The sequence below is a fragment of the Silurus meridionalis genome, chromosome 21 (genome assembly GCF_014805685.1).
Source record: "Silurus meridionalis isolate SWU-2019-XX chromosome 21, ASM1480568v1, whole genome shotgun sequence".
NCBI lineage: Eukaryota > Metazoa > Chordata > Actinopteri > Siluriformes > Siluridae > Silurus > Silurus meridionalis.
This window is the reverse complement of record NC_060904.1, coordinates 9251491-9275230: the sequence shown is the minus strand read 5'-3', so window position 1 is coordinate 9275230 and position 23740 is coordinate 9251491. Positions and strand designations below refer to the sequence as shown.

At 39.6% G+C, this 23740-nt stretch overlaps 1 protein-coding gene across 1 annotated transcript; it reads left to right on the top strand.

Moving 5' to 3' along the window:
* The first annotated feature begins 2376 nt into the window (after positions 1-2376).
* Positions 2377-17221, top strand: prpf4bb (pre-mRNA processing factor 4Bb). The gene is made up of 15 exons (XM_046833713.1): positions 2377-2527; positions 3366-4598; positions 7389-7544; positions 8331-8486; positions 8603-8684; positions 8820-9030; positions 11215-11288; positions 11411-11501; positions 11719-11866; positions 13605-13742; positions 15009-15162; positions 15308-15422; positions 15533-15684; positions 15804-15890; positions 16122-17221. Exons 1-15 carry the CDS (start codon positions 2481-2483, stop codon positions 16323-16325), a joined length of 3048 nt encoding a protein of 1015 aa, XP_046689669.1. The 5' UTR covers positions 2377-2480; the 3' UTR covers positions 16326-17221.
* The last annotated feature ends 6519 nt before the right edge of the window (positions 17222-23740 follow it).

The following is a 23740-nucleotide window of genomic DNA, read 5'->3' as shown; positions in this document are numbered from 1 at the left end:
TACGACAGCTGTAGCACATATCTACCGTCAGGGCAGCATGCGCTCCCCCAAGCTTCACGTTCTAGCTCACATGTTGCTGGTATGGTGCACATGGCTTTTCCTGTCTTACGGGCGACGCACATCCTGGGCATTTTAAACAAGGTCGCAGACCTTCTGTCGAGGGGAAACCCACTCTACGGAGAGTGGCGGCTCCACCCTCAGATAGGGAGGCTGCTATGTGAGAGGTTCGGGCCAAGCACTTTTTGTGCGGAACCTTGGCCCCTTCCGTTGCGCACGGACCTCGTGGCCCAAGCGGACGGGGAAATCTATCGTCCTCGCCCAGACAGGGTGGCTTTCTGGGCCTGGCCCCTATGAGGGCGTATTTGAACGCTTTGGGGCGTCCTTTGCGCGTTATCGCCACAATTCAGAATGCCAGGGCCTCTTCCACGCGTTCTCTCTACAAGTGCGCGGGGCGTGTGTTTGAGGCGCGGTGCAGGAAACACCGGCTCGTTTCATATCTGTGCTTGATCACTGACATTCTGTGTTTTTTGGCGGGACCTTATCGATTGCGGCAGAACCTTTTCGACGATCAAGGTCTATTTAGCGGCTATCGCTGCATGTCACGCCACTACAGCGGCGCCGCTCCATCCCGGTCTTCGAAGGTGTATTCCCGGATTGGGTTCTTGGGATATCTCCCTCAGGCTTGGTTTTTGGCTTCCGCCAAATGTGTCAGTCATTTGCATGCGCTCTCGGTTCATTCCTCGTGCTCCAAATTCTCGTTCAAAGGAGATAGGGTTTTGCTTAGGCCTAACCCGGCCTTCGTGCCTAAATGCTTTCCAGCCTTCGCTGGTGAGGTGATTGTGCTCCCTGCCTTTCATCCTCCTCCCTTTTCCTTTGCGGAGGACCAGGGGTTGAATGCTTTGTGCCCTGTGAGTGCCCTACAGGTTTACTTGGACAGGACAAACCCTTTCCTAGGAACGACCAGCTCTTTATCTCTTGGGCCCCGCCGGAAACACAGGAACCCCTTTTTCTTGAGACCCAGGTTGGTCCATTCACATGTCTATGGACATGTTTTCTTTCCTACAGGCGGCCCACTTGTTGGTCATCATCGGGGTTCTAACATGCGTGTTGCCACATGTCTTGTTTCTTTCCATGGCTGGGTTTTTATCCCGAGCAGTATATTGAGTCTACTGCTTTGTGAAGTGCCGTGCACCACCTGTTTGGCCTTCCTCTGGCTTATGGAGCCTCGCTGTGAGTGTATTGGGCAACCGGGGAGTTGTCTATATCTCCCATAAGTGGATCTCGAACACGAGATGGTGAAAGAGAACAATAGGTTACTTTCGTAACCCCGGTTCTCTGAAACATCGAGTGGAGAGATCCACCAAGTTTGCCCCGCTTGCTGCACGAAAAGCGAATATGCTCACTGAGGAAAGGGAGCGCGTGCAGGTGCCTTATGCACTCGGGCGTTGCCTTACCTGCCATTGGGCACGCGCTCCTGTCTGTCAAGCCAGACTTGGTGCAATTGGATGCTTCTGCAAAGGTCAGGTACAGATGTCCTTCCCATAGGTGGATCTCTCCACTCGATGTTTCAGAGAACCGGGGTTACGAAAGTAACCTATTGTTTTTTCAGCCTAATGATGGCTTGCTTCATTGTTAGTGACAGCTCTTTGGATCTCATCTTGGAGAGTTGACAGCAACAGATTCCAAATGCAAATAGCACACTTGAAATAAACTCTGGACCTTTTATCTGCTGATTGTAATTGGTATAATGAGGGAATAACACACACCTGGCCATGGAAGAGCTGAGAAGCCAATTGGCCCATTACTTTTGGTCCCTTAAAAAGTGGGAGGCACATATGCGAACTGTTGTAATTCCTACACCGTTCACCGGATTTGGATGTAAATGCCCTCAAAATTTTCATTTCAAATCCATTGTGGTGGTGTATAGAGCCAAAAATGTTAGAATTGTGTCGATGTCCTAATATTTATGGACCTGACTGAATGTGTGTGTGTGTGTGTGTGTGTGTGTGTGTGTGTGTGTGTTTGAGTTGAACAGTGGAACCTCAATAGTTCGCAACTTTTCATTTGGAACCGGTGCAACCTTGAACCTTGAGTGACTTGAAAGTTTGTACTAATAAATTACATAAAAATGTTCGAACAACTATTTTATTATTGTATTATTCGTTTAAAGTAGTAAATAAAACATTTATGACATGTAATTCCGAATTTTTATTGAGTTTACAGTACAGTATATGTACATTTCCCCTTGAAAAAGGAACCATCAAAAGGAGAGTCAAAACCTCGCGATTTTTTTGTTACTCGCGAGGGGTCATAGAACGTCACCTCCCGTGAGTATCGAGGTTGCACTGTATTCTGTACAATGCTTTGCTGAGTTGCAGTTAGCATGTGCCGACCCATAGGGGCAGAATCGGTTAATTATGACTTTCAATCCACCACGAAACCACCAAAGAAGAAAACACACCATCCACTAGGTGAAGAAAATGGCCGACGTTGAAATGGACTTACAAAGTGAGAGGTTGAATAACGGGTAAGAAACTGAGTTTACAAAGGATTGCTCCAAATTAATTATTGCAATAGTGCCCTTTTTACGCGATGATTTATGATTGAATCTTTTGTTCCGTTGTAAATATAGCTGTTTCCATATCAATTTTATTGCATGCTAACGTTACTATGCTAACTAGCTAACTAGCTTATGTTGCTACAAGCCAATTTCAACCGACCGCAATTAGGCGGCGGGCAGTTCACTAGCTAGTTGGTGGAACACATGTACTATCTTATGTATTAATTTAGGCTGTATTGTTCTAGTAATGTGTAATTCCTAATTCCTATGGATGTTTTTCAGACGCCAACTTTTGTTCCGCGTATACTTTTGTTTAACACGTTTCCGCGTTAGTTGTCCAGCCAAAAGAAACTCCAGAGCTAACGCTAACGTTAATCTTGCCTACGAGACACGCTTTTGTTCAGCTCAGCTAACTGTCTTCATTTGATAATACAGATGCCATTTGTTTTTGTAATGCAAAGAAACTAAAATTACTTAATGTCTTGTGATCTAAAACAATTATGTTGTTCAATTCTATTAAGTTTTATTTGTATAGCGATTTTAACAATGAACATTGTCTCAAAGCGGCTATATACAGATAATGTGGTGATTGTTCATTAAAACGTTCTTTTATTGTGTCAAAGTATTGCAATAACGTGTATGTGCATGGGGCACTCTTGTCTCTTTAGTCTCAGGTTGGAGGCTTACATTAGTTTGCTAACATTTGTTTGTTCTTCTAAAGTTTAGGGATTGACTAAGAAACTGTTTCTGCGATGGTGTCGTTTGTCATAACTTGTTAAATTAATTTGTATGTTTATTATAACAGTAAAGAAGATTTGGCGAGTCCATTAAAGAGTGGAAAAGAGAACAGTGAAATGTCTGAAGAGGATGAGGAGGAGGAGGGCACAGAGCAAGCTGAGGTAAATGGGAGGAACAGAGATGAAACTTCCAAACATCACAGCAGCAACAAACACAAAAAAAAGAAGCACAAGCACCGTAGCAAGCACAAAAAGCATAAACATGCTTTAGAGGAGGATAAGGAGCGCAAGCGTAAACACAAACACAAGCATAAGAAGCATCGTCGCAAAGAGAAGACACCTACCCCTTCAGGAGCCGTTCACCGAAAGGCTGAAAATGCCTCTCCTTCATCTGAGAACCCGAATGTGGATGACCGGGCTCTGCTAGAGGATTTGGAGAAGCAGAGAGCTATGATCAAAGCTGAGCTGGATAGCCAGCTGATGGAAGGTAAGGTTCAGTCAGGAATGGGGCTTATCCTGCAGGGCTATAATTCAGGCTCTGAGGAGGATGGAGAGGGACACAGGCCCCGGAATGGAGAGCAGTGCCAAAAAGGCAATGGGGGTAAAACTCAACCACCAAGGGATCGTAGCAACAGGGGTAGCAAAACCAAACAGGACTCACCAGATAATAAAATGAGCACAAAGCTACATAGCCTCTCCAGAGAGGGAGACAGAGTGATGAGGGAGAGCAGAGGCAGCCGTCTGAGTAAGAGTGGGAAAGAAATAGCAGAGTACAGCAGGTCCAAAGATAGGAGGAGCTCACAGAGCCAGAACCGATCTCGTGAGAGAGTAAGGAAATCACAATCCCCATCCAGTAAGAGGCGCTCAGTAGAAAAAAGAACAGAGCAAAAGAGGTGCTCATCTGAAGGGAAGGAGGCTCGAACAGAAAGACACCCGTCTCCTCGTGAAGAGGAAAGGAGGACAGCCCAGGAGCTGGGAAGACAGCGATCGGGTTCACCAGCACACTTGCACTATCAGAGGTCACAGTCCAAAGATGGCCGCTCAGAGGCAGACAAGGCCAAGAGACCCGGCAAATCGCCTTCCAAGGATGCTTCGTCAGGAAAGGAGAACCGCTCGCCACGCCACCGGTTGGCATCGAGTCCACGGCAAGGCCGTAGTTCTTCCACTCATCGGAGAGAGCGCCAGACTCATCAAGCAGCATCATCTGGATCCAAACAGAACTACTCTCCTTCTAGGAACAGGTCCCCTGCAAGGAAGGGCCGTAGTCGCTCAGCTGATCGCAGAAGAGACTCACCATCAAGGTAGGAATTTGTTAAATTATGCTAAAAACTTTATTTATATTGTGGTGAAATTTATATATTTTTTCCTACTGCTGTACACTTCTTAATGTATAAAAAGTGCAAATATACAAGTACAACTTGAGAATAAATGAGGGAACAAAATAGATTTTAAAATTTACTAGAGTTATTTTTTTACCGTATTAAGCTAATTTGGAACTGCCATCCAATGACGACGGAATGTTTTTCCATTATGTAAAACATCGATAGTTAATACATATAATCCAAAAATACAGTGCATGTCAGAGGTTTAGGTATTCCTAATCTTTTATTGTTTTTGATACTCTTGCATGTTGTTTATTTGCAACAAACTAGGTAAAAGTCAAAACATACAAGAACTGGACAGTGAATGACTGGCGGAAAATTTTATGGCTGCAACTGATGATTATTTGGATAAACAATTAATCAGACATTTATTATAATTATTTTTGATTGATCAGATAAAACAATACATTTTTATTAGCTGTTTTGCTTATTATAACTATATAAAACCCTATTCAGGGTATTTATGCGTAAAAGTGTACTTAAAAAAAAAAAACAAAACAAAAAAAAAAAAAATGCAAAAGCCAAATACTGAGTAACTATCTTTTTTACATTTTATAAAGCTTATAGTTTCTGCTTGTTGAGGAGTGCATGGGGATTTTTCCTTGAACAAGTTCACACATGCTGCATTGTTCCCTTTTTAATGATAATTTGAATTGAAGATGTCAAGTTGACAACCATGCTTAAAAAAATCCATATAAAATATACCAGTTTTGACAATTTTTGTTTAAAAAGAATAGCTTTGTTCAGTTGTGAAGATATAAGCATCTAGGATATGTAATTATTTAATTTGTATAATAATTAAATGATATAAATTAAATATACAAACTTTCAAAACTAGTGGTTGAACGTATGGTAAACGGCAGTGAATCACATTTTGAAAGTTAACAAGTTAACTGTTGTAGGAGAAAACTGCTATTAAAAGAGAATAGAATGGAAAAACGCAGCAAGCTTGATTTAGTGTTTCACTATTTAAATCTATCATTATGGTGATTGCACAACCTAATGCTCGTAAACAGAACAGATCCAGTGCGACTGTCCCAAACAGTTTACACAATAGCACTTCAATAATCTATACCATTTATACATGGGGATTATGCAGTTTTTTGCTTACTGTGCTGATGTTTCTCTTCCATCCATGACACCTGTGTGTTTTCTTTTCACATGCTCGTGCATTACTGTGGTACTTCCATGACACACAAGCTCAGCTTTGCATATGTTACAGGTTACAGTCTTCTTTGTTGCCTTTAATATAAAATGCTCAATGCCTTGGATGACTTGGGACGCACCCTTTTTTTTTGCTGCTGGTTAACCTGTATTCTCCAACATTTCACATGCTGCTGTGTTCTCTTGCCATCACGCTAACCTGTAACATGAGCAGCCCAACTAATCAACTTATTGTTATGGATTATTAACAATTTTATCGATTAGTTGTTGCAGCCCTAGAAAACTTTGTGGACTCGAGTCCAAATGTAGCATTTTTGCATTAATGGAATAACTTTAAAATGTTGACAGACTCTCACACACAGTGATGGAGGTGGAAGATTAAAGGTGTAGGGTTGTTTTTTCAGGCAATATAGGTTGGAGGCTTATTCTGGGTAAAAAGAATATGGAACCAACATGGCTATCATTGCATACTTCATTGCCACGTTGCCAAATTGCTGATTTATGCTGATCAGAATCTCATTTTTAAATCCACAAGTGGATGGTCGGATTGAATTATTTAAAAAAAAAAAAAAAAATTACATTTATATGAATAACATTTTTATATAAATTAACAATCATAAAGCTATATCATCTTTTCATTAAAATTTTAGATCCTTACTCTGTATCCAAATGACCCCAGATGTATTTCATACTTTACAATGACGATTTCAAAGCACTTTTGTAAATCAATTAGAATATGGGTATGTGTGAAATGCTGTACATGTCTTTCTGATGATTTGTTACATAAATACATATCTAAGATTATCCACTTAAACCTATGTGGTCTTTTAACCAACTTTGAGAAAATATTTAGTTGCAGACTGGTCTATACCAAGTGTGATTTACTATTGTGGTCTGGCCATTAAGTAAAGTGGAATAGAAATTGAAATGCAAAAGACAGATACGTTTCTTTCCTTTTTTTTAAGCTTCAAATTGGTTATTTACAATGTCGTTTTTTTTTTGTCATGGGACATGTATTATTGCTCTCAGAATTCCACAGAAGATATGATGCTGCCTAGAACCTATGGATGAAGCCTTTTGCCACTTATACACATTTGTTTTCTTATGTTAATAATTTACATTTGCTGCACTTAATCACAACTAATATTGCATTTAATAGTAAATCTTACCCAACACAATACAAATTATGAACAGCTGGTTCAGACTTTAGCAAACCAATTAGTGAAAACCACCTTACATGTACAGTACTATTATAGGGGTAATGTATTTTGGTGTTAACATTAAAGTTTATCCACAGAACAGTTCACAGCAGTTTGTTGATAGTAGGATTGATTAAATGTTAGATCTGATTGTTCAGTTAAAGTTGAGAACAGTACTACATAATTTAAACAATACCTATACTGATATATACAGTTATCATTTGCTTTGGTTGTGTTGGTGATGGAAACCCACAGGGTGGATGAATTCTGTGTAGAGGCTTTAACTTTAAATCAAACATATTTTACTAGCTCTTCCTTCAGAATGGAATATTTCTGTCTTCTTTAGGAAACGCTCGCGTGTAGATGGGACTGGAAGGTCATATGAAACTAGCCCAGCGCGACGAAGGGTCAGCCGGTCACCACTTAGACGAAGGTCTTTGTCCCCAAGGCGTCAGTCGCGCCCCTCACCACGATGGCGGAGTCGATCTCCTTTTAGACGAAGGTTAGTATAAAATTCACTATTTATTACAAACAGTATGAGTTTTAAGTACCGTAATTTCCGGACTATTAAGCGCACCTAAATATAAGCCGCACCCACTGAATTTCAAATGTTTTTAAATTTTGAACATAAATACGCCGCACCTGTCTATAAGCCACATGTGCCTACATTGAAACTAATTAACTTTACACAGGCTTTAACACAGTGCCTGTAACACGGCTTGTAACAAAACAGTACCCTACTAAGAAAGTAATTAGTCACTGTCTTTCTCCTTCCTTTCACAACAAGTTCTCTCTGGAGTTTTTCTTTTGGTATCGTCGTGCGTTTAAAAATCATCAGTGGAAGCTTTTCTCCCGATACTGTGCAGCTCAGAACACAGATGAAGGGCGTTTTTTCATGCCCGGTTGTTTTCAGCGTGACGAATGATTCACTTTTCCTGTGGACAGTCCGAGGGAGCAGCAGGTCAAACGTCAGGGGTACCTCATCCATATTTATGATGTTGTGCGGCCCAATTCAGTGGGAGCGCGCTCGATTTAATTTAGAGTTCCACTGGTTCACCTTAACCCGTTCGGCAATTTAATTAATCTAATGTTACGGGGCTCCGTTTTTTTGCCGGCATGAAGCTTGTGAAACCGGGAAAAACTCAGAAAAAATCTATAACTTAGCCGCTTCATTTTTTAAGTTGCGAGGTTTAAAGTGTAGGGAAAAAGTAGCGGCTTATAGCCTGGAAATTATGGTACACTGCAGTTCTTACACTGGGAATAATCTTTTTTTTTTTTTTTTTTTTAGGTCTGGTGAGAGGGATCGTTTCGGGCACAGCAGAGCTCGTCGCTCTACGTCCAGAGAACGTGCGCGCAGGAGGAGGCGCAGTCGAGATGAGGATAAATACAAAGGGAGTTTGTCAGAGGGCATGAAGGTGGATCAGGATTCCTCCTCAGAAGATGTGTGAGTAGAAGTTGCCTGCATTTCATCATTGTTCTGATATATATTTTTATATTGATGGATCTTTACCTATATGGTTACATTAAACTGTTATGTATTTATGAGCACTCTTTGTTCAGGATAGAAGATTTTGATGCCGAGGAGGAGGATGAAGAGGCTCTGATTGAAAAGCGACGACAGCAGCGACTAGCGATAATGCAGGTGGGGGGAAACAGTACTTGCCATTAAAATGAAAGAGTATGTGGCTATTTGCGCTCTGTAATCTGCTGCCAGCAAAAAATTATGTTCTTACAAGCACTGATTTGTATACCAACACAATCCTGCATATGTCATTAGAAATACAGGACAGCAAAGGACAACAGTAACATGGGCTTAATGGTGTCGGAGCCAAGCAGTCCCCAGAGCAGCACACGCAGTCGCTCTGCCTCACCAGATGACATCCTGGAGCGTGCTGCTGCCGATGTTAAGGAGTACGAACGTGAAAATGTGAACACCTTTGAGGATAATGTGAAGGCCAAGCTCAACCTCATAGCTCAGGAGAAAGAGGGTATGTGCTGCTTTACAGCTTAGAGGTTGTGTGGTTATTTGAGGTAGGACATCATTTTGTTTAGTTTCTTTATATTCACGTTTTTTTTTTATTATATTCATGTCCTCTGTGACACCCTGATTAGTTTGAGGAGAGGTAAGGACATGAGAGGTAGGTGTTATTGAGAGTGGCAGTAGGATTTATTTTGGCTTTTTTACGTTTGAATGTTAGTGTCATAATCTTCAAGAAATATGGTAAACATCTTAGGAGGAACCAGATTCACAAGGGAACCCATCCTCATCTGAGTGACACCAGATAGTTTATTATTGCTTAAAGTATTCACTGATGGACACTTGATTGCATAGCTGTTTGTGGCATTTGTAGACCTAAGTCATTGTACACTTGCACAAAAAAAACCTTGGGGCCAATCAGACGCCTCCCTGATGGTACTGCACGATGCCATTGCATAATCTGCCTGTATTTCTCAGCATTGAAGACACCATTAATCCTGAACAAATCTCTAACTCTATTTGCAGAAATGCAACCCCAAACTTGCAGGAAGCCTCCAACAATCTTCACTGTTGCCTGCAGACACTAATTATTGTACCGCTCTCCAGCCCTTTCAGCAAACAACTTCTTTTAACCTGTCGGTCTAGAGCACCCAATTTCCTATTTTTCAATACATAGTTGAGTTGCTTAGCCTTGCATCCATGTCAAAAGAATGCCTTTTTGGCCACTAACCTTTCAGTACATGGGTGTACCTGGGTCCCACTAGTTTCTGCTAGTTCTCTGCTGGACATATTACAACGTCTAGGGAAGTAAGAAAGGCACATCTTTTATCCACTATATAACCTTCATTGGCCTGACCACTGTGTCTAACATTGCCTTTTTGGCTTGAACAGCACAAACATTGTCTGCTTTAAAATCTTTGCCTGGAAAAGACATTGCGGATGCTTAATAGCTACCTTGTGTCTGGTTGCTGTGTCTTGCCATGGTGTATAATCTGTAACATGAAACTGTCTTCCACAAGCTCATCTTACTAGCAGCTTATTACACAGCTGCTTTAGTTCATATGTGTTTCAGTCTATGAATGAAATTAATTATTAAAACCCGCTTGGTATAAATGGTTAATCATATACCTGACTCTGATCTTATTAAATCCCCGAATTTGTGCAAGTTTACAAAGTGTGCAAAAGTATTAATTGAATTCCAGATAGTTGTCATGCCAAATATTGATTTAGATTTCTCTTCTGTTTATTTTCTTTCCATTTTGTAGATTGATAATAAATGAACGCTTGAATTTTCAGCATTTTCACTTTATGGGGGTTTTCATACATTTTCAGAAATCTACATTAATACTGAAGATTTTCAGTATTAACAAACTACTTATGAACTATTTTTCAAAGTATAATTTGCTTTGATGAGAGGTTTGCACACTCTTGAAAATCACTCAGCCTCATGTGTTAGTCACCTGGAATGGTTTTCCAATAATCTTTAGGAGTTCCCAGAGTTGCTGAGTACTTGTTGGCTGCTTTTCCTTCCCACTTAGGTCCAACTCATCCCAAACTACCTGAACTTGATTTAGATTTAGGCCAGGTCAGAAGGTCATCTGATGTAGCACTCACTCTCCTCTTTGGAGAAATAGCTCTTACATAACCTGAAGGTGTGTTCGGGGTCATTGTCCTGTTAGACTTTTTTTAAGTGTATACAAAACTTTTATTTAAAATTGTAAATCACCAACGTAAAGTGATTTAAAGTGTAAATACCAGTTTTTTAAAACATCAATAATTGTGCATAGTATCGGTGGCAATTTCCATTAAACCCAGTAACTTTTTACTTCTGTTTACCATAACATGTTGAGGGTTGATCACAAATGAACATACAAATGTAATGAGAATTTGTCCATGTATGTCTGTATGAAGATTAGTGACTGTCTGCATTGTTTTTAGCATTGATTGTGTATATTGTTTAGACAAAGTCACAAACTTATTTTTTCTTAAAGAATTGCATTTTATTACTGACTAAAATTTGTATTAATCTAAGTTTTTATTCTTTTTGCTTGGGGCAGGAAAAAATTGCACATTCTGAAACATAGAAAAATCTTTTCCACACCTTCACTGCATACATACATCTGGCATGGTTGTTTATAAAAATGAAAAGCTACACACTGCATCAAGGTTAACAGTTCTGTTTTATGTTCATCAGGAATAAACACAAAGAAACTGTCTGCCCCTGACATGTTTACAGAGTCGGATGACATGTTTGCTGCAGATTTTGATGTAAGTGTGGGGGGGGAAAAATACATACATATTGTGCCTTTTTATTTTATTAAATTTTTTTACAGTTGATGACTGTATAAACATTGTTCACAAATACTCATTAACCCCCCCACCACCCCCAGAGTGCCAGGCTCAGGGCTGTTGGAGTTGGCAAAGACTTTAAGGAAAACCCAAATCTTAGAGACAACTGGACCGACTCTGAAGGATACTATCGTAAGTAACCTGGTTAAAAAATGAAATGACAAATTTTTGCAGCTGGTGGCAATTCAAAGCTTTTAAAAAATTTCAATCGGTAAAATCACACACTTTAGTGTTTGTAATTTTCAGGGTTTGTGTGCGTTTGTGATATTTTCAGTTTCTTCTCAGTGTTTAAAAGCAAATAAAATGAACATAATTTTTATATGTTGCTTTTTATTCTTTAACTCACCAGGTGTGAACATTGGTGAGACGTTAGATAAGCGCTACGATGTCTATGGCTACACAGGGCAGGGTGTATTCAGTAATGTTGTCCGAGCCAGAGACACTGCACGTGCTGGCCAGGAGGTGGCAGTGAAGATCATCCGCAACAACGAGCTCATGTAAATGCATTAATTTAACATTAATAATAAGTACGGTTGATCTGGCAAAAAAAACTTGTGTGTGTGTGCGTATATATATATATATATATATATATATATATATATATATATATATATTACATACACACACAGGCGATCAAAATTAGAGAACAATTTATAAACAATTGAACAATTCTGAAATAATGTCCTCTTCACTGCTCAACAGTTGAAGGAGTTTTTGTCTTGTCTATACCATGCTACCAGAACACCTTTTTCACAAAATAAGGCATAAAAAAAAAAACCATTATTTTGCAGAAAACGCACTGATGAAAATTGGAGAACACTTTCAGATACCTCCCAGTTATTGGTGTTAATCTGGCACCGGGTGCTAATTTCTTTGATTATCTGTCAACTCCTATTTAACTGCCAGCCTAACTTCATTTCACTGACTCTGCAAGATGGTGGGCCGTTGTAAAGTGACTGAAAGCCGCCGGCAGCAGGTTGTCCAGATGAAGGCCAAAGGGATGACCCTATCAGCCATAGCAAGACAAGTTCAAGAATATTGAATCTTTACAACATCACAAACTCATTCAAGTCCGCCAAGACGGCTGGTCGTCCACGGAAGACAAATACAAGAGAGGACAGGATACTGCTCACCAGTTTAGCGCTAAACAGGTTAAGGATCTCATCATACAGTGTCTCGATGTTTAAGAGCATAAGAGTCACCGAACTGTGGAGGAGACTGGAAGAAGAGTGGACCAAAATCACACCAGAGCAGTGTGAGAGACTAGTGCTGTCCTGTGGCCGCAGATATGCTAAAGTCATTCAGAGCAGAGGCCTGTACACTTCCTACTGATAGCTGACTGTTTCAGAAAATTTTGTTGTAATTTTTTTCCATGCTACAGTCATTGTTGTTCTCTAATTTTGATCAGTGTGTTTTCTGCAATATAATGTTTTTTTTTTTTTGTTTTTTTTAATGCCTTAGTTATTTTGTGGAAAAAGTGTTCTGGTAGCATGGTATAGACAGGACAAAAACTCCTTCAACTGTTGAGCAGTAAACATGACATTATTTCAGAATTGTTCAATTTATAACTTGTTCTCTAATTTTGATCGTGTGTGTGTGTGTGTGTGTGTGTGTGTGTGTGTGTGTGTGTGTGTGTGTGTATGTATATATATATATATATATATATACACACACACACACACACACGTACGTATGGGACATGGGTTTTAGATGTAAAGGTTTTTTTTCTAGTTTTTAAAGAGAGCAGCCATACATTAAGAATAATGCAGTTACTTTTCATCACTTATGTTGTCGAAATTTTAAAAAGGTGCTATAACTGGATAGGTGATTGACATGCAATTAAATAATTAATCAAATAACATTGGTTAATTAATTTTTATTAGAAAATAGAAATAAAACAAAAATGTTCTGGAAAGTCCTTTTATTTGACCTTCAGGTGGTAAAAACAAAAATTGCCTGTAGTCCTTGTCAGAAGGCAGTGATTTTTACCAGAAATCGTGCAATTCAGATTTTGTGTTGGTTTCTTCTTTTAGCCATAAGAGAATTATTGAGGTCAGGCACTGCTGTTAAATGAGGAGGCCTGGTGTAAAGTTATTGTTCCAGTTTATCTTATTAAGGATGAGGTCCTGACTCCAGAAAACTTAAACTTTATTCTAGATGCTGTGTGGCAACAGTGTGTTTACCTTGTTTAGTTAACACAATTATTATGCTTCACATTTATCTTTCTGATTACAGGCAAAAGACAGGGCTGAAGGAGTTGGAGTTTCTGAAGAAGCTTAATGATGCTGATCCTGATGATAAATTCCATTGTTTGCGCCTCTTCAGACATTTCTACCACAAACAGCACTTATGTCTGGTGTTTGAGCCGCTAAGGTATTGCGTTATGAGTGTGCATGTCTGTTTGTTTTTAAAAGATATCCTACCACATATCTGGGGACTTGAGAGGTTAAGTCTATATACTGTGATTAAATTTGTGCATAATGCACTCAATGTGTGCATTATTTTTTAACAGCAAAACTGCCTCTTTATAACAGCAGTATTTTTTTTGTAGTAAAAATGGAAGCAGTGTTGGTTGTAGGCAACCTCATATTCCCACTGCTTTTTGTGAAGTTTATTTGTAGCAATGTGTCTGTCACATACTTATTGCATAGATATGATTGGTGTACTAAATTTTTACCATGTTTATTATATTTCTATTTTTTTTTTTCCTCGTTTCACAGTGCACCAACAAACAGAACATACTCAGAAAAAAAGAATAGAAATATAATAAACATGGTAAAATGTAGTACACCAGTGTATATATATTTAATTGATAGTTGTGCAGTAAAGGAACTATACAATTAATCTTTTAGTGGCGCATATATAACACACACATGTCTGTAAAGAAAAATGTGGACTCAATTGATTTCGTTCAGTAGCAGGATTGCCTGAGGATGAATCTTATCTTCAGAATCTAGTTGCGTTTTCTTGACGGCTGTCGTGAGAAGAGTCTGTGTCTGGAGTTGTGAAAGTGTCCTTGACCTGCTACATTCTAAAGCAGAATCCCTTCAGAAAGTTCCCGAAAGGCAATTTTACAACATAATAATGACCCCAAACACACCGTCAAGATGTCAACTGTCTTGCTGAAGGTGAAGGTGATTGAGTGGCCAAGTAGGTCTACAGACCTGAACTATATTAAACACCAGTGGGGCATCCTCAAACAGAAGGTGAAGTGCCATGTGTCTAACATCCAGCAACTCATGATGCCATTATGAAGGCATGGAAGAGGATTCCAGCAGCAACCTGTGCAGCTCTGGTGAATTCCATGCCCAGAAGGATCAAGGCAGTGTAGATAACAATGTTTCTCACACAAAATAATGACACTTTGCACATAGTTTTGATATGTTCACTTAAGAATGAACTCACTTTTGTTGCCAGCTATTTTGAACATTTTAAATTGTTTTCAGAGGACAATAGATCTATACTGCTATACAAGCACATGTATAGTGTATATAGTATACATACGCATAAAAAACTGCAATACTGTTATAAATGAAAACTGTGCACTACATGCATTATGTACATATTGCAGCACAAACTGTCATATTATTTCTTATGTAACATTTATTTTCCCCTTCCCTTTCTTTCTCTCTCCCTCAGTATGAATCTTCGTGAGGTCTTGAAGAAGTATGGCAAAGACGTAGGTCTCCACATTAAGGCTGTTCGTTCCTACAGCCAACAGCTCTTTCTGGCCTTAAAGCTTCTGAAGCGCTGTAATATTCTACATGCTGACATCAAACCTGACAACATATTGGTGAGCTTAACCAGGACAAATTACAGACATCACAACTTCATATATTAATAAACTGTATGGCAAAATGTTTATTAGTAACTAGTGCTTTTTTTTTTTTATTCGCTTTTTTTTTTTTTTTTTCCCCCACTACTGCCTTACTGTTTAGGTGAATGAGTCAAAGACCATCCTCAAACTATGTGATTTTGGTTCGGCCTCCCACGTGGCTGATAACGACATTACTCCTTACCTGGTCAGCCGGTTCTACCGAGCTCCTGAGATCAGTAAGATCACCTTCTTTGACCTCTTTGGTGTAGATTTTGGTATACTTTATCGTAATTTTCTGCAATTTATGCAAGCTTGTTTATTCTTCTTTTTCTTTTTTTGCCTGTAGTCATTGGAAAGCCATATGATTATGGAATTGATATGTGGTCAGTAGGTTGCACTCTGTATGAGCTTTATACAGGAAGGATCTTATTCCCTGGCTCTTCAAACAACCACATGATCAAACTGGCGATGGACCTTAAAGGAAAAATGCCCAACAAGGTCTGACCTGCACTATGGAATAAATAATTATTGATCATGTTATTGAATTGATTATATTTCATTATGCTTGTGGCATTATTTTTTGATATACCATTAAGCATTTTTGTTATTCTTTGCAGATGATTCGAAAAGGTTTTTTTAAAGATCAACACTTTGACCAGAACCTAAACTTTCTGTACATAGAAGTGGACAAAGTGACTGAAAGGGTTTGTTTGAATTTATATTTATAACATTCTTTACACATTTAGTGATTTTTCATGACCTTTTGTCTCATGTTTTCATATTTCTGCATATTACATTTAGTAGTAAATGGTGAAAAAGAACAGTGCTACAATATTTACTACTTTCTAAACAACTGTTAACCTTTAATGTACCCATGCTTATGCAAACATACAAACACTGCCCAATACTCATATATACACTCTGATTCTTAATAGGAGAAAGTGACAGTAATGAGCACTATTAACCCTACTAAAGACCTGCTGGCAGACCTGATTGGTGGCCAGAGACTTCCAGAAGAGCAGAGAAAGAAAGTGATGCAGCTGAAGGATCTGCTTGATGGCACTCTGATGTTGGACCCTGCCAAGCGCATCAGTATAAACCAAGCCCTGCAGCAGTCATTCATTCAGGACAAGATTTGACCTTTTTTCCTGTGTATCACATCTGACCTTTTTTGGCCTTATGCTGGAAGTGCAGTGGCCTGCCAGCTCTTTTCCTGGATATCTAGCATCCTATAAAAGTTTAATTCTGATCCCAGTCTGATACTTCCGTTTTGTTATTTGAGTGTAAAAGGACTGATAGCTATGTTGGATATGTTTAAATGTGTGGAGCTGAAATCTGGGAAGCAGATCAACAAATAGATTTACTTACAGCACTGGAGTTGGATTGAACCAACAAACTATATCTTAGAATGTCTGGAACCATTGGAGATTTTTCTTTGTTTGTTTTATAAGCATTTCTTGTTTGCATTTCTGGTTTTTATTGTAAATATCCATACACAATTACATGTTCACATAAGACTTTTTTTTTTTTTTTTTGCAATTGTTGTTAAAATTTGATTGATCATTTATTATAAACGGGATGTCCAAAAAAAGTAAGACTTTGTTTAAATGACAGTTTAAAATTGTATTGTGTGCATACTTCCCTTTTTATCATCTGTTCTGGTTCAGCAGCAAGATCTCACAAGAAAAAACCCTTTTGGTTCTCTTTAAACCATTCCACCATCATTATTTGTATCGGATGAAAACTGACCACATTCAAATATACTTTTGGTTTAAAAAAAAAAAAAACAGTTTAAACCAGTGACAAATTGCCTGGTATTAACAATCATCTTAAAGTATGTAATTGAGCTGTAGTTTGTGTCTATCTGAGAAATAGCGTCCTTGTGTTCTATGTTGTAACATTTACATTGTTAATGCAACATGCAGATTTGATACATTGAATGAGCAGTGGATGGTAATAGTAAAAAACTCAGTATTGTAAGTAGTGAAACAGCGCTATTATAGAATTTTATATTCTACTAAAAGAATTTAACAAATGGCTTTGTTGAACAGTCTTTAATTAGACCAGTATCTCATAATATGCTTTACATGTACACTGGTTATCATTAGTATAATTCTTTTGGTTAACCTTCAGCAGAATGTTTTTAGAATTGTGCTGTGCATCTCTGCTTCAGAACATTCATGTAGCAAGAATCCCCCTAAACAATAGTAGTTTCTTTCTGGTGCCTTCGGAAATAAGTTTAATCTAAAACTTACCAACTTTCAGAAGCAGTCATAATGTGTGTACACTAACAATTCTTTTAATAGCCCCCATCCACCCAAGTTGGCAATTTCCATCTAATTTTTTTTTTTTTTAATAGATGCCCTGTATTACACAACATTCTTTTGGTTATGAAAATCTTGTGCAATATTTATTAGGAGACCATCAAATGTGTTTGCTGTGTTCCTAACTAAGGAATATTAATGAAAATGCAGTTGATCAACTTTCTTAAACTTGAGGTGACCGAAAACTGTGGTCCATATTCAAGTGATTCCTAGATTTTGGGAACAATTCAAAAATGCTTTGAACCTTTAAATATCCTTTAACTATTAGTATAGTTATTTTGACAGTGGTCATTTGTCACAAAACAGCTTTGCTGAAATCTGGATGTTAAATTTAATTTTAAACCAGATTTAAAGGAAAACACTTAAATGACACTGGATGGTGCGGTTTCTTTTCTATAGCTAGTGTACTATGTAGCACTGCTATTCAATCAGTGTTCCAATTCATTCCACCAGAAGTTTTTGGTGCATGGAAAACTTAACAGTTTTGATGCTGATACAGCATTCTATGCATTGGTATGGTTACAGAAAGTACCCATTTCGGACAATAAAAAAGGTACTTTTGGCAGATGTATCTGTTAAATGTCTCAAAATTGCTGACTGCAGGAATGTCCAGAGCTCAAACTCAGAAACCGTCTCAGGGAAGCTCATCTGCATGTTTGTCGTCCTCATCGGGGTCTCGACCTGACTGCAGTTCGTCATTGTAACCGACTTGAGTGGACAAATGCTCACATTCGATGGCATCTAGCACTTTGGAGAGGTGTTCTCTTCACGGATGAATCCCGGTTTTCACTGTTCGGGGTAGATGGCAGACAGCGTGTGTGGTGTCGTGTGAGTGAGCAGTTTGCTGATGTCAACGTTGGTGGCGGTGGGTTTATGGTATGGGCAGGCATATGTTCTGGACAACGAACACAGGTGCATTTTATTGAGGACATTTTGAATGCACGGAAATACCAGGACGAGATCCCGAGGTTCATTGTTGTGCTTTTCATCCACGACCATCACCTCATGTTGCAGCATGATAATGCACGGCCCAGCTTTCCTGGAAGCTGAAAACATCCCAGTTCTTGCATGGCCAGCATACATACTGGACATGTCACCCATTGAGCATGTTTGGGATGCTCTGGATCGGCCTATACGACAGCGTGTTCCAGTTCCTGGCAATATTCAGCAACACAGCCAATAAAGAGGAATGGACCAACATCCAAAGGCCACAATCAACAACCTGATCAACTCTATGCGTAGGAGATGTGTTGCACTGCATGAGGCAAATGGTGGTCAGACCAAATACAGTAAAACCGCACATTTTAGAGTGGCCTGTTATTGTGGCCAACCTAAGGCACACCTGTGTAATAATCATTCTGTTTAATCAGCATCTTGATATGCTACACCTGTGAAAAAGTCTTAGATCTTTGAGTTGAAAAATGGGGACAAAAACAAGTGTGTTTATAATTTTGTTCGGTGTAAATTAGACAATATTTTATCCGAACGTGAATGTGTTACAGTGCTATATTGTTGCCTGGGATGCAGAATAGTGGATTCCTGTTCACACAATAAATGTGATGCAACAATAATAATCCCAGGCCACCTCTGCATATGCTTCAAGTGATTGGATCACATCTTCAATGTACCGATGACATGCTCTGATGAGCCAGGATTTATGTTAATGATGTGCTAAACTGACTTACAACTAGCTGCTCTGTCATCTTTTAGGTTACCTGAATGCAAAGCCAGCACCTCTGATCATGACTGATTATTAGATCTCTTACATTGTAAGTGATAATTCTGTAAATTAATTCATTGTAGTATATAACCTTTTTCTAATTGATATGGGGTGCTCTAGATATTTACAATGATTTTTTTTTCTAAAGACAATCAATCAAAGTTGACAGTATAGAAACATCAAATCATCTGGAAGAGACTGATTTTACTAATTGCCTCATCAAAAACGTTTTTTTTTTTTACTGAATCTCTTACACATTAAATGCAAATATGTAGCAGACTGTTTATATTAACTAAAGTGCAAATCTATCCTCATATTTCTTGAGTTGCTCAGTAACTCCATAGATCTATAGGCTGTTGTGGAACCATGTGCAACAGTACAGAGTGGTCTTTACTTGAAGAAATCTCCGTCCAGAGGTAGAGCGCCAGGATGAATTAGGCAGATCCGAAAAAGAAGAAAGGATTTATCCATACCACCCTGTCCTCTACATCTGCCTCTTTCACACCAACTACCTGCATGTCTTCCCTCACCACATCCATGAACCTCCTCCTTGGCCTTCATCTTTTCCTCCTTCCTGGTGGCTCCATCCTCAGCATTCCCCTACCAATATAACTCATGTCCCTTTTCTGCAGATGTCCAAACCATCTCAATCTCGCCTCCCTCACTTTGTCACCAAAACGTCCTACATGCGCTGTCCCTCTAATAAACTCATTTCTAATCTTGTCCATCCTCGTCACTCAAACGAAAACCTTAAGATCTTCAGCTTTGCTACATCCAGCTCCACCTCCTGTCTTTTACTCCATGCCACTGTCTCTAATCCATACAACATCGCAGGTCTCAACACAGTCCTATACATTTTCCCTTTCATTCTTGCAGATACCCTACTATCATAAATCACTCCTGTCACTCTTCTGAACTCCACCTCTTCTCCCTGCAACCGCACCACTCCACTGCCCTCCCTCTCATTTACGCACATGTACTCTGTCTTACTCCTACTGACTTTCATTCCCCTTCTCTCCAGTGGGTACCTCTACCTCTCCAGGCTCTTCTCCACCTGCTCACTACTCTCACCACATATCACAATATCATACGCAAACATCATAGTCCAGGGAGACTCCTGTCTGACCTGGTCCGTCAACCTGTCCATCAACACTGCAAACAGGAAAGGGCTCAGGGCCGATCCGTGATGCAGTCCAACCTTCACCTTGAACCAGTCTGTCGTTCCTACTGCACACTTCACTGCTGTCACACTGTTCTCATACATGTCCTGCACCACCCTCACATACTTCTCTGACACACCTGACTCCCTCATACAATACCACAACTCCTCTCCTGGCACCCTGTCATATGCTTTCTCTAAATCCACCAATACACAATGCAATTCCTTCTGTTCTCTATACTTCTCCATCAACATTCTCAAAGCAAATAAGGCATCTGTGGTGCTCCTCCTCAGCATGAAACCATACTGTTGCTCAAAGATGGTCACCTCTTCTCTCAGCCTGGCTTCCACTACTCTTTCCCATAACTTCATGGTGTGACTGATCAACTTAATTCACCTGTAGTTACTGCAGGTCTGCACATCTCCCTTATGCTTAAAGATCGGTACCAGAACACTCCTTCTCCATTCCTCAGGCATCCTCTCACCTTCCAGAATCTTGTTAAACAATCTGGTTAAAAACTCTACTGCAATCTCTCCTAAACATCTCCATGCTTCCACCGGTATATGTCATCTGGTCCAACCGACTTTCCACTCTTCATCCTTGTAATTGCTGCTCTCACTTCCTCCTTACTAATCCTATCCACTTCCTGCTTCGCTAACTGCACATCGTCCAACCTTCTCTCTCTCTCTCTCTCTCTCTCTCTCTCTCTCTCTCTCTCTCTCTCTCTCTCTCTCTCTCTCTCTCTCTCATTTTCCTCATTCATCAGCTGCTCAAAATACTCCCTCCACCTTCTCAACACACTCTCCTCACTAGTCAACACATTTACATCTCCATCCTTTATTGCTCTAACTTGCAGTACATCCTTCCCAGCTCTGTCTCTCTGCCTGGCCAATCGGTACAAATCCTTTTCTCCTTCCTTATTGTTCAACCTCTCATACAGCTTCTCATATGCCTTTCCTTGGCTTTCGACACATCCCTCTTTACCTGCTGCTGCATCACCTTGTACTCCTGCTTACTTTTCTCATCACCCTGTCGACCCCTCTTCTGTTTTGCCAACTTCTTTCCCCTTATGCTCTCCTGCACTTCCTCATTCCACCACCACGTCTCTATGTCTTCCTTTCTATTTCCAGATGTCACACCAAGTACTTTTCTAGCTGCCTCCCTCATCACTCCTGCAGTAGTTTCCCAATCATCCAGCACCTCTCCACCACTTTCAGTTTCCACCATCTTATTCTTCTTTCAGTCCTCACTCTCTTCCTCTTCTTCTTCGCCTCCAAAACCATCCTACAGACCACCATCCGATGCTGTCTAACTACACTGTCCCCTGCCAACACCTTATAGTCTCCAATCTCCTTCAGGTTGCATCTCCTACATAGAACATAGTCCACGTGTGTCCACTCTTATAGGTCACCCTATAATCCTCCTTCTTCTTAAAATACGTATTCACCACTGCTGCCCTTCCACATTCCTCTCCTTAAGGCCATACCTACCCATAACCTCCTCATCACCTCTGTTCCCTTCACCTACATGTCTATTAAAGTCTGCCCCAATCACCAATCGTTCATTCCTAGGTACACCATCTACCACTTCATCTAATTCACTTCAGAATCTTTCCTTCTCCTCCATCTCACAGCTGACTTGTGGAGCATAGGCGTTGATGACATTTATCATCATCCCTTCAACTTCCAGCTTCACGTTCATCACCCTATCAGAAACACTCCTCACCTCCACTACACTCTTACTGTACTCTTCCTTCAGAATCACACCTACACCATTTCTCTTTCCATCCACACCATGATAGAACAGTTTAAACCCACCTCCAATGTTCCTGGCCTTACTCCCTTTCCACTTGGTCTCCTGAACACACAACATATCTACCTTTCTCCTCTCCATCATATCAGCTACCTCTCTCCCTTTACCAGTCATAGTACCAACATTTAAAGTACCAACCCTAACCTCCACTCTCCTCCACTTCTCCTTTTCCTGCCGTCTCTGTAGATGTCTTCCTCCTCTCCTTCTCCTCCTTTGGCCAACAGTAGCCCAATTTCCACCGGTACCCTGTTGGTTAACGATACCTGTGGCGGTCGTTGGTAACCCGGGCCTCGACCGATCCGGTATGAAATTCTTATTCGTGATCCGCATATTTGATTTGGCACATGTTTTACGCTGGATGCCCTTCCTAACACAACCCTACCCATTTATCCAGGCTTGGGATCTGCACTAAGAATGAACAGGCTTGTGCAACCCTAATGGCTGGGTTAAGAATTAATCAATAGTTGATTATTGTTTTTATTGATGCAGGAGTATAAAACAGAGCTGACTTGACTAAATTTGAAATAGAAATTTTGTTTAGAGATATCAGTAATAATAGGGACAATGCTTAGTTCAGCTCCACTTTTCCACAGTTCGTACATTTACAATTCATCATACTTTTTACCTGCCCTCTCATCCTCTGCATGTATTCCTTTAATTTTCTTTTCTTTTTTTTTCTTTTCAGAATTCCCTGTTATTTGTTTTTTTCAAGTCTCATTTTATGCATTTACTTAATTGCTGCAACAGGCTCTTGACATATGAGACACTTGAATTTTGCTCGATGAAACAGTATTCACGTTTCTAGTTTCTAGCTTATTTGAAATCGTCCCCTTTTTACTCTAAAAGCTTTTGTGTGTAGTCAAGAAATTAATTAGATGTAGTCAAGGGCTCTTAAAATGTAACTAATCTGCTGCCACCTTCCGGGGATAATTTGCAAGGTTTTAGAGGGTTGGCCAACTTTTTACAGAAGAGAAACCAGGGGCCGGTGTGTTTAAATCCGCAGCTATTTGTGCGCGATGTATTTATTTTTTTTGGATACAGCTTTAATGAGAATTGTATGTAATCCTGCTTGAAAGACAAGGGCAAGGAGAAGAGTTTAGCAGCTCTTTAGAGACGCTTTGATTCAGTGCTATGAAGCCTTGTTCAACTTGTATTCAAGCGTTAACTCTCCTAGAAGAAACGGGGAATGCGCTTTTTAAATGTAGTAAGAAATTACTTGCAGATGAAAACTAGCTACTAACAATATAAACGGGATTAGTCAAAAAAGTTAAAACTATAGATTAATTATATAATAATATGATTAAAAATGCATTTCAATTCAAAATAGCTGTAAATCAGTCTTGACCAGTAAATTTACAATGCATAGTGGTAATAAACAAAGCATTCCGAATAGTTAAACTTAAGTTATGACCTGTTAGTGATATACAGTAATGTAATAAACCGGAACACACAAAATGTGGGCTAATTTTGTACCGGATGTGTATGGCTGTTTTAAGATTCCGCATTGGCGACGCCCTCCTGTTCGGGGCCTGTCACAT

Coding starts and splice junctions, on each gene's coding strand:
- prpf4bb (XM_046833713.1), top strand. CDS start 2,481: ATGGCCGACGTTGAAATGGACTTACAAAGTGAGAGGTTGAATAACGG. Junction 15,423..15,532: donor CTACCGAGCTCCTGAGATCA/GTAAGATCACCT, acceptor TTTTGCCTGTAG/TCATTGGAAAGCCATATGAT. Junction 15,685..15,803: donor AAGGAAAAATGCCCAACAAG/GTCTGACCTGCA, acceptor TATTCTTTGCAG/ATGATTCGAAAAGGTTTTTT.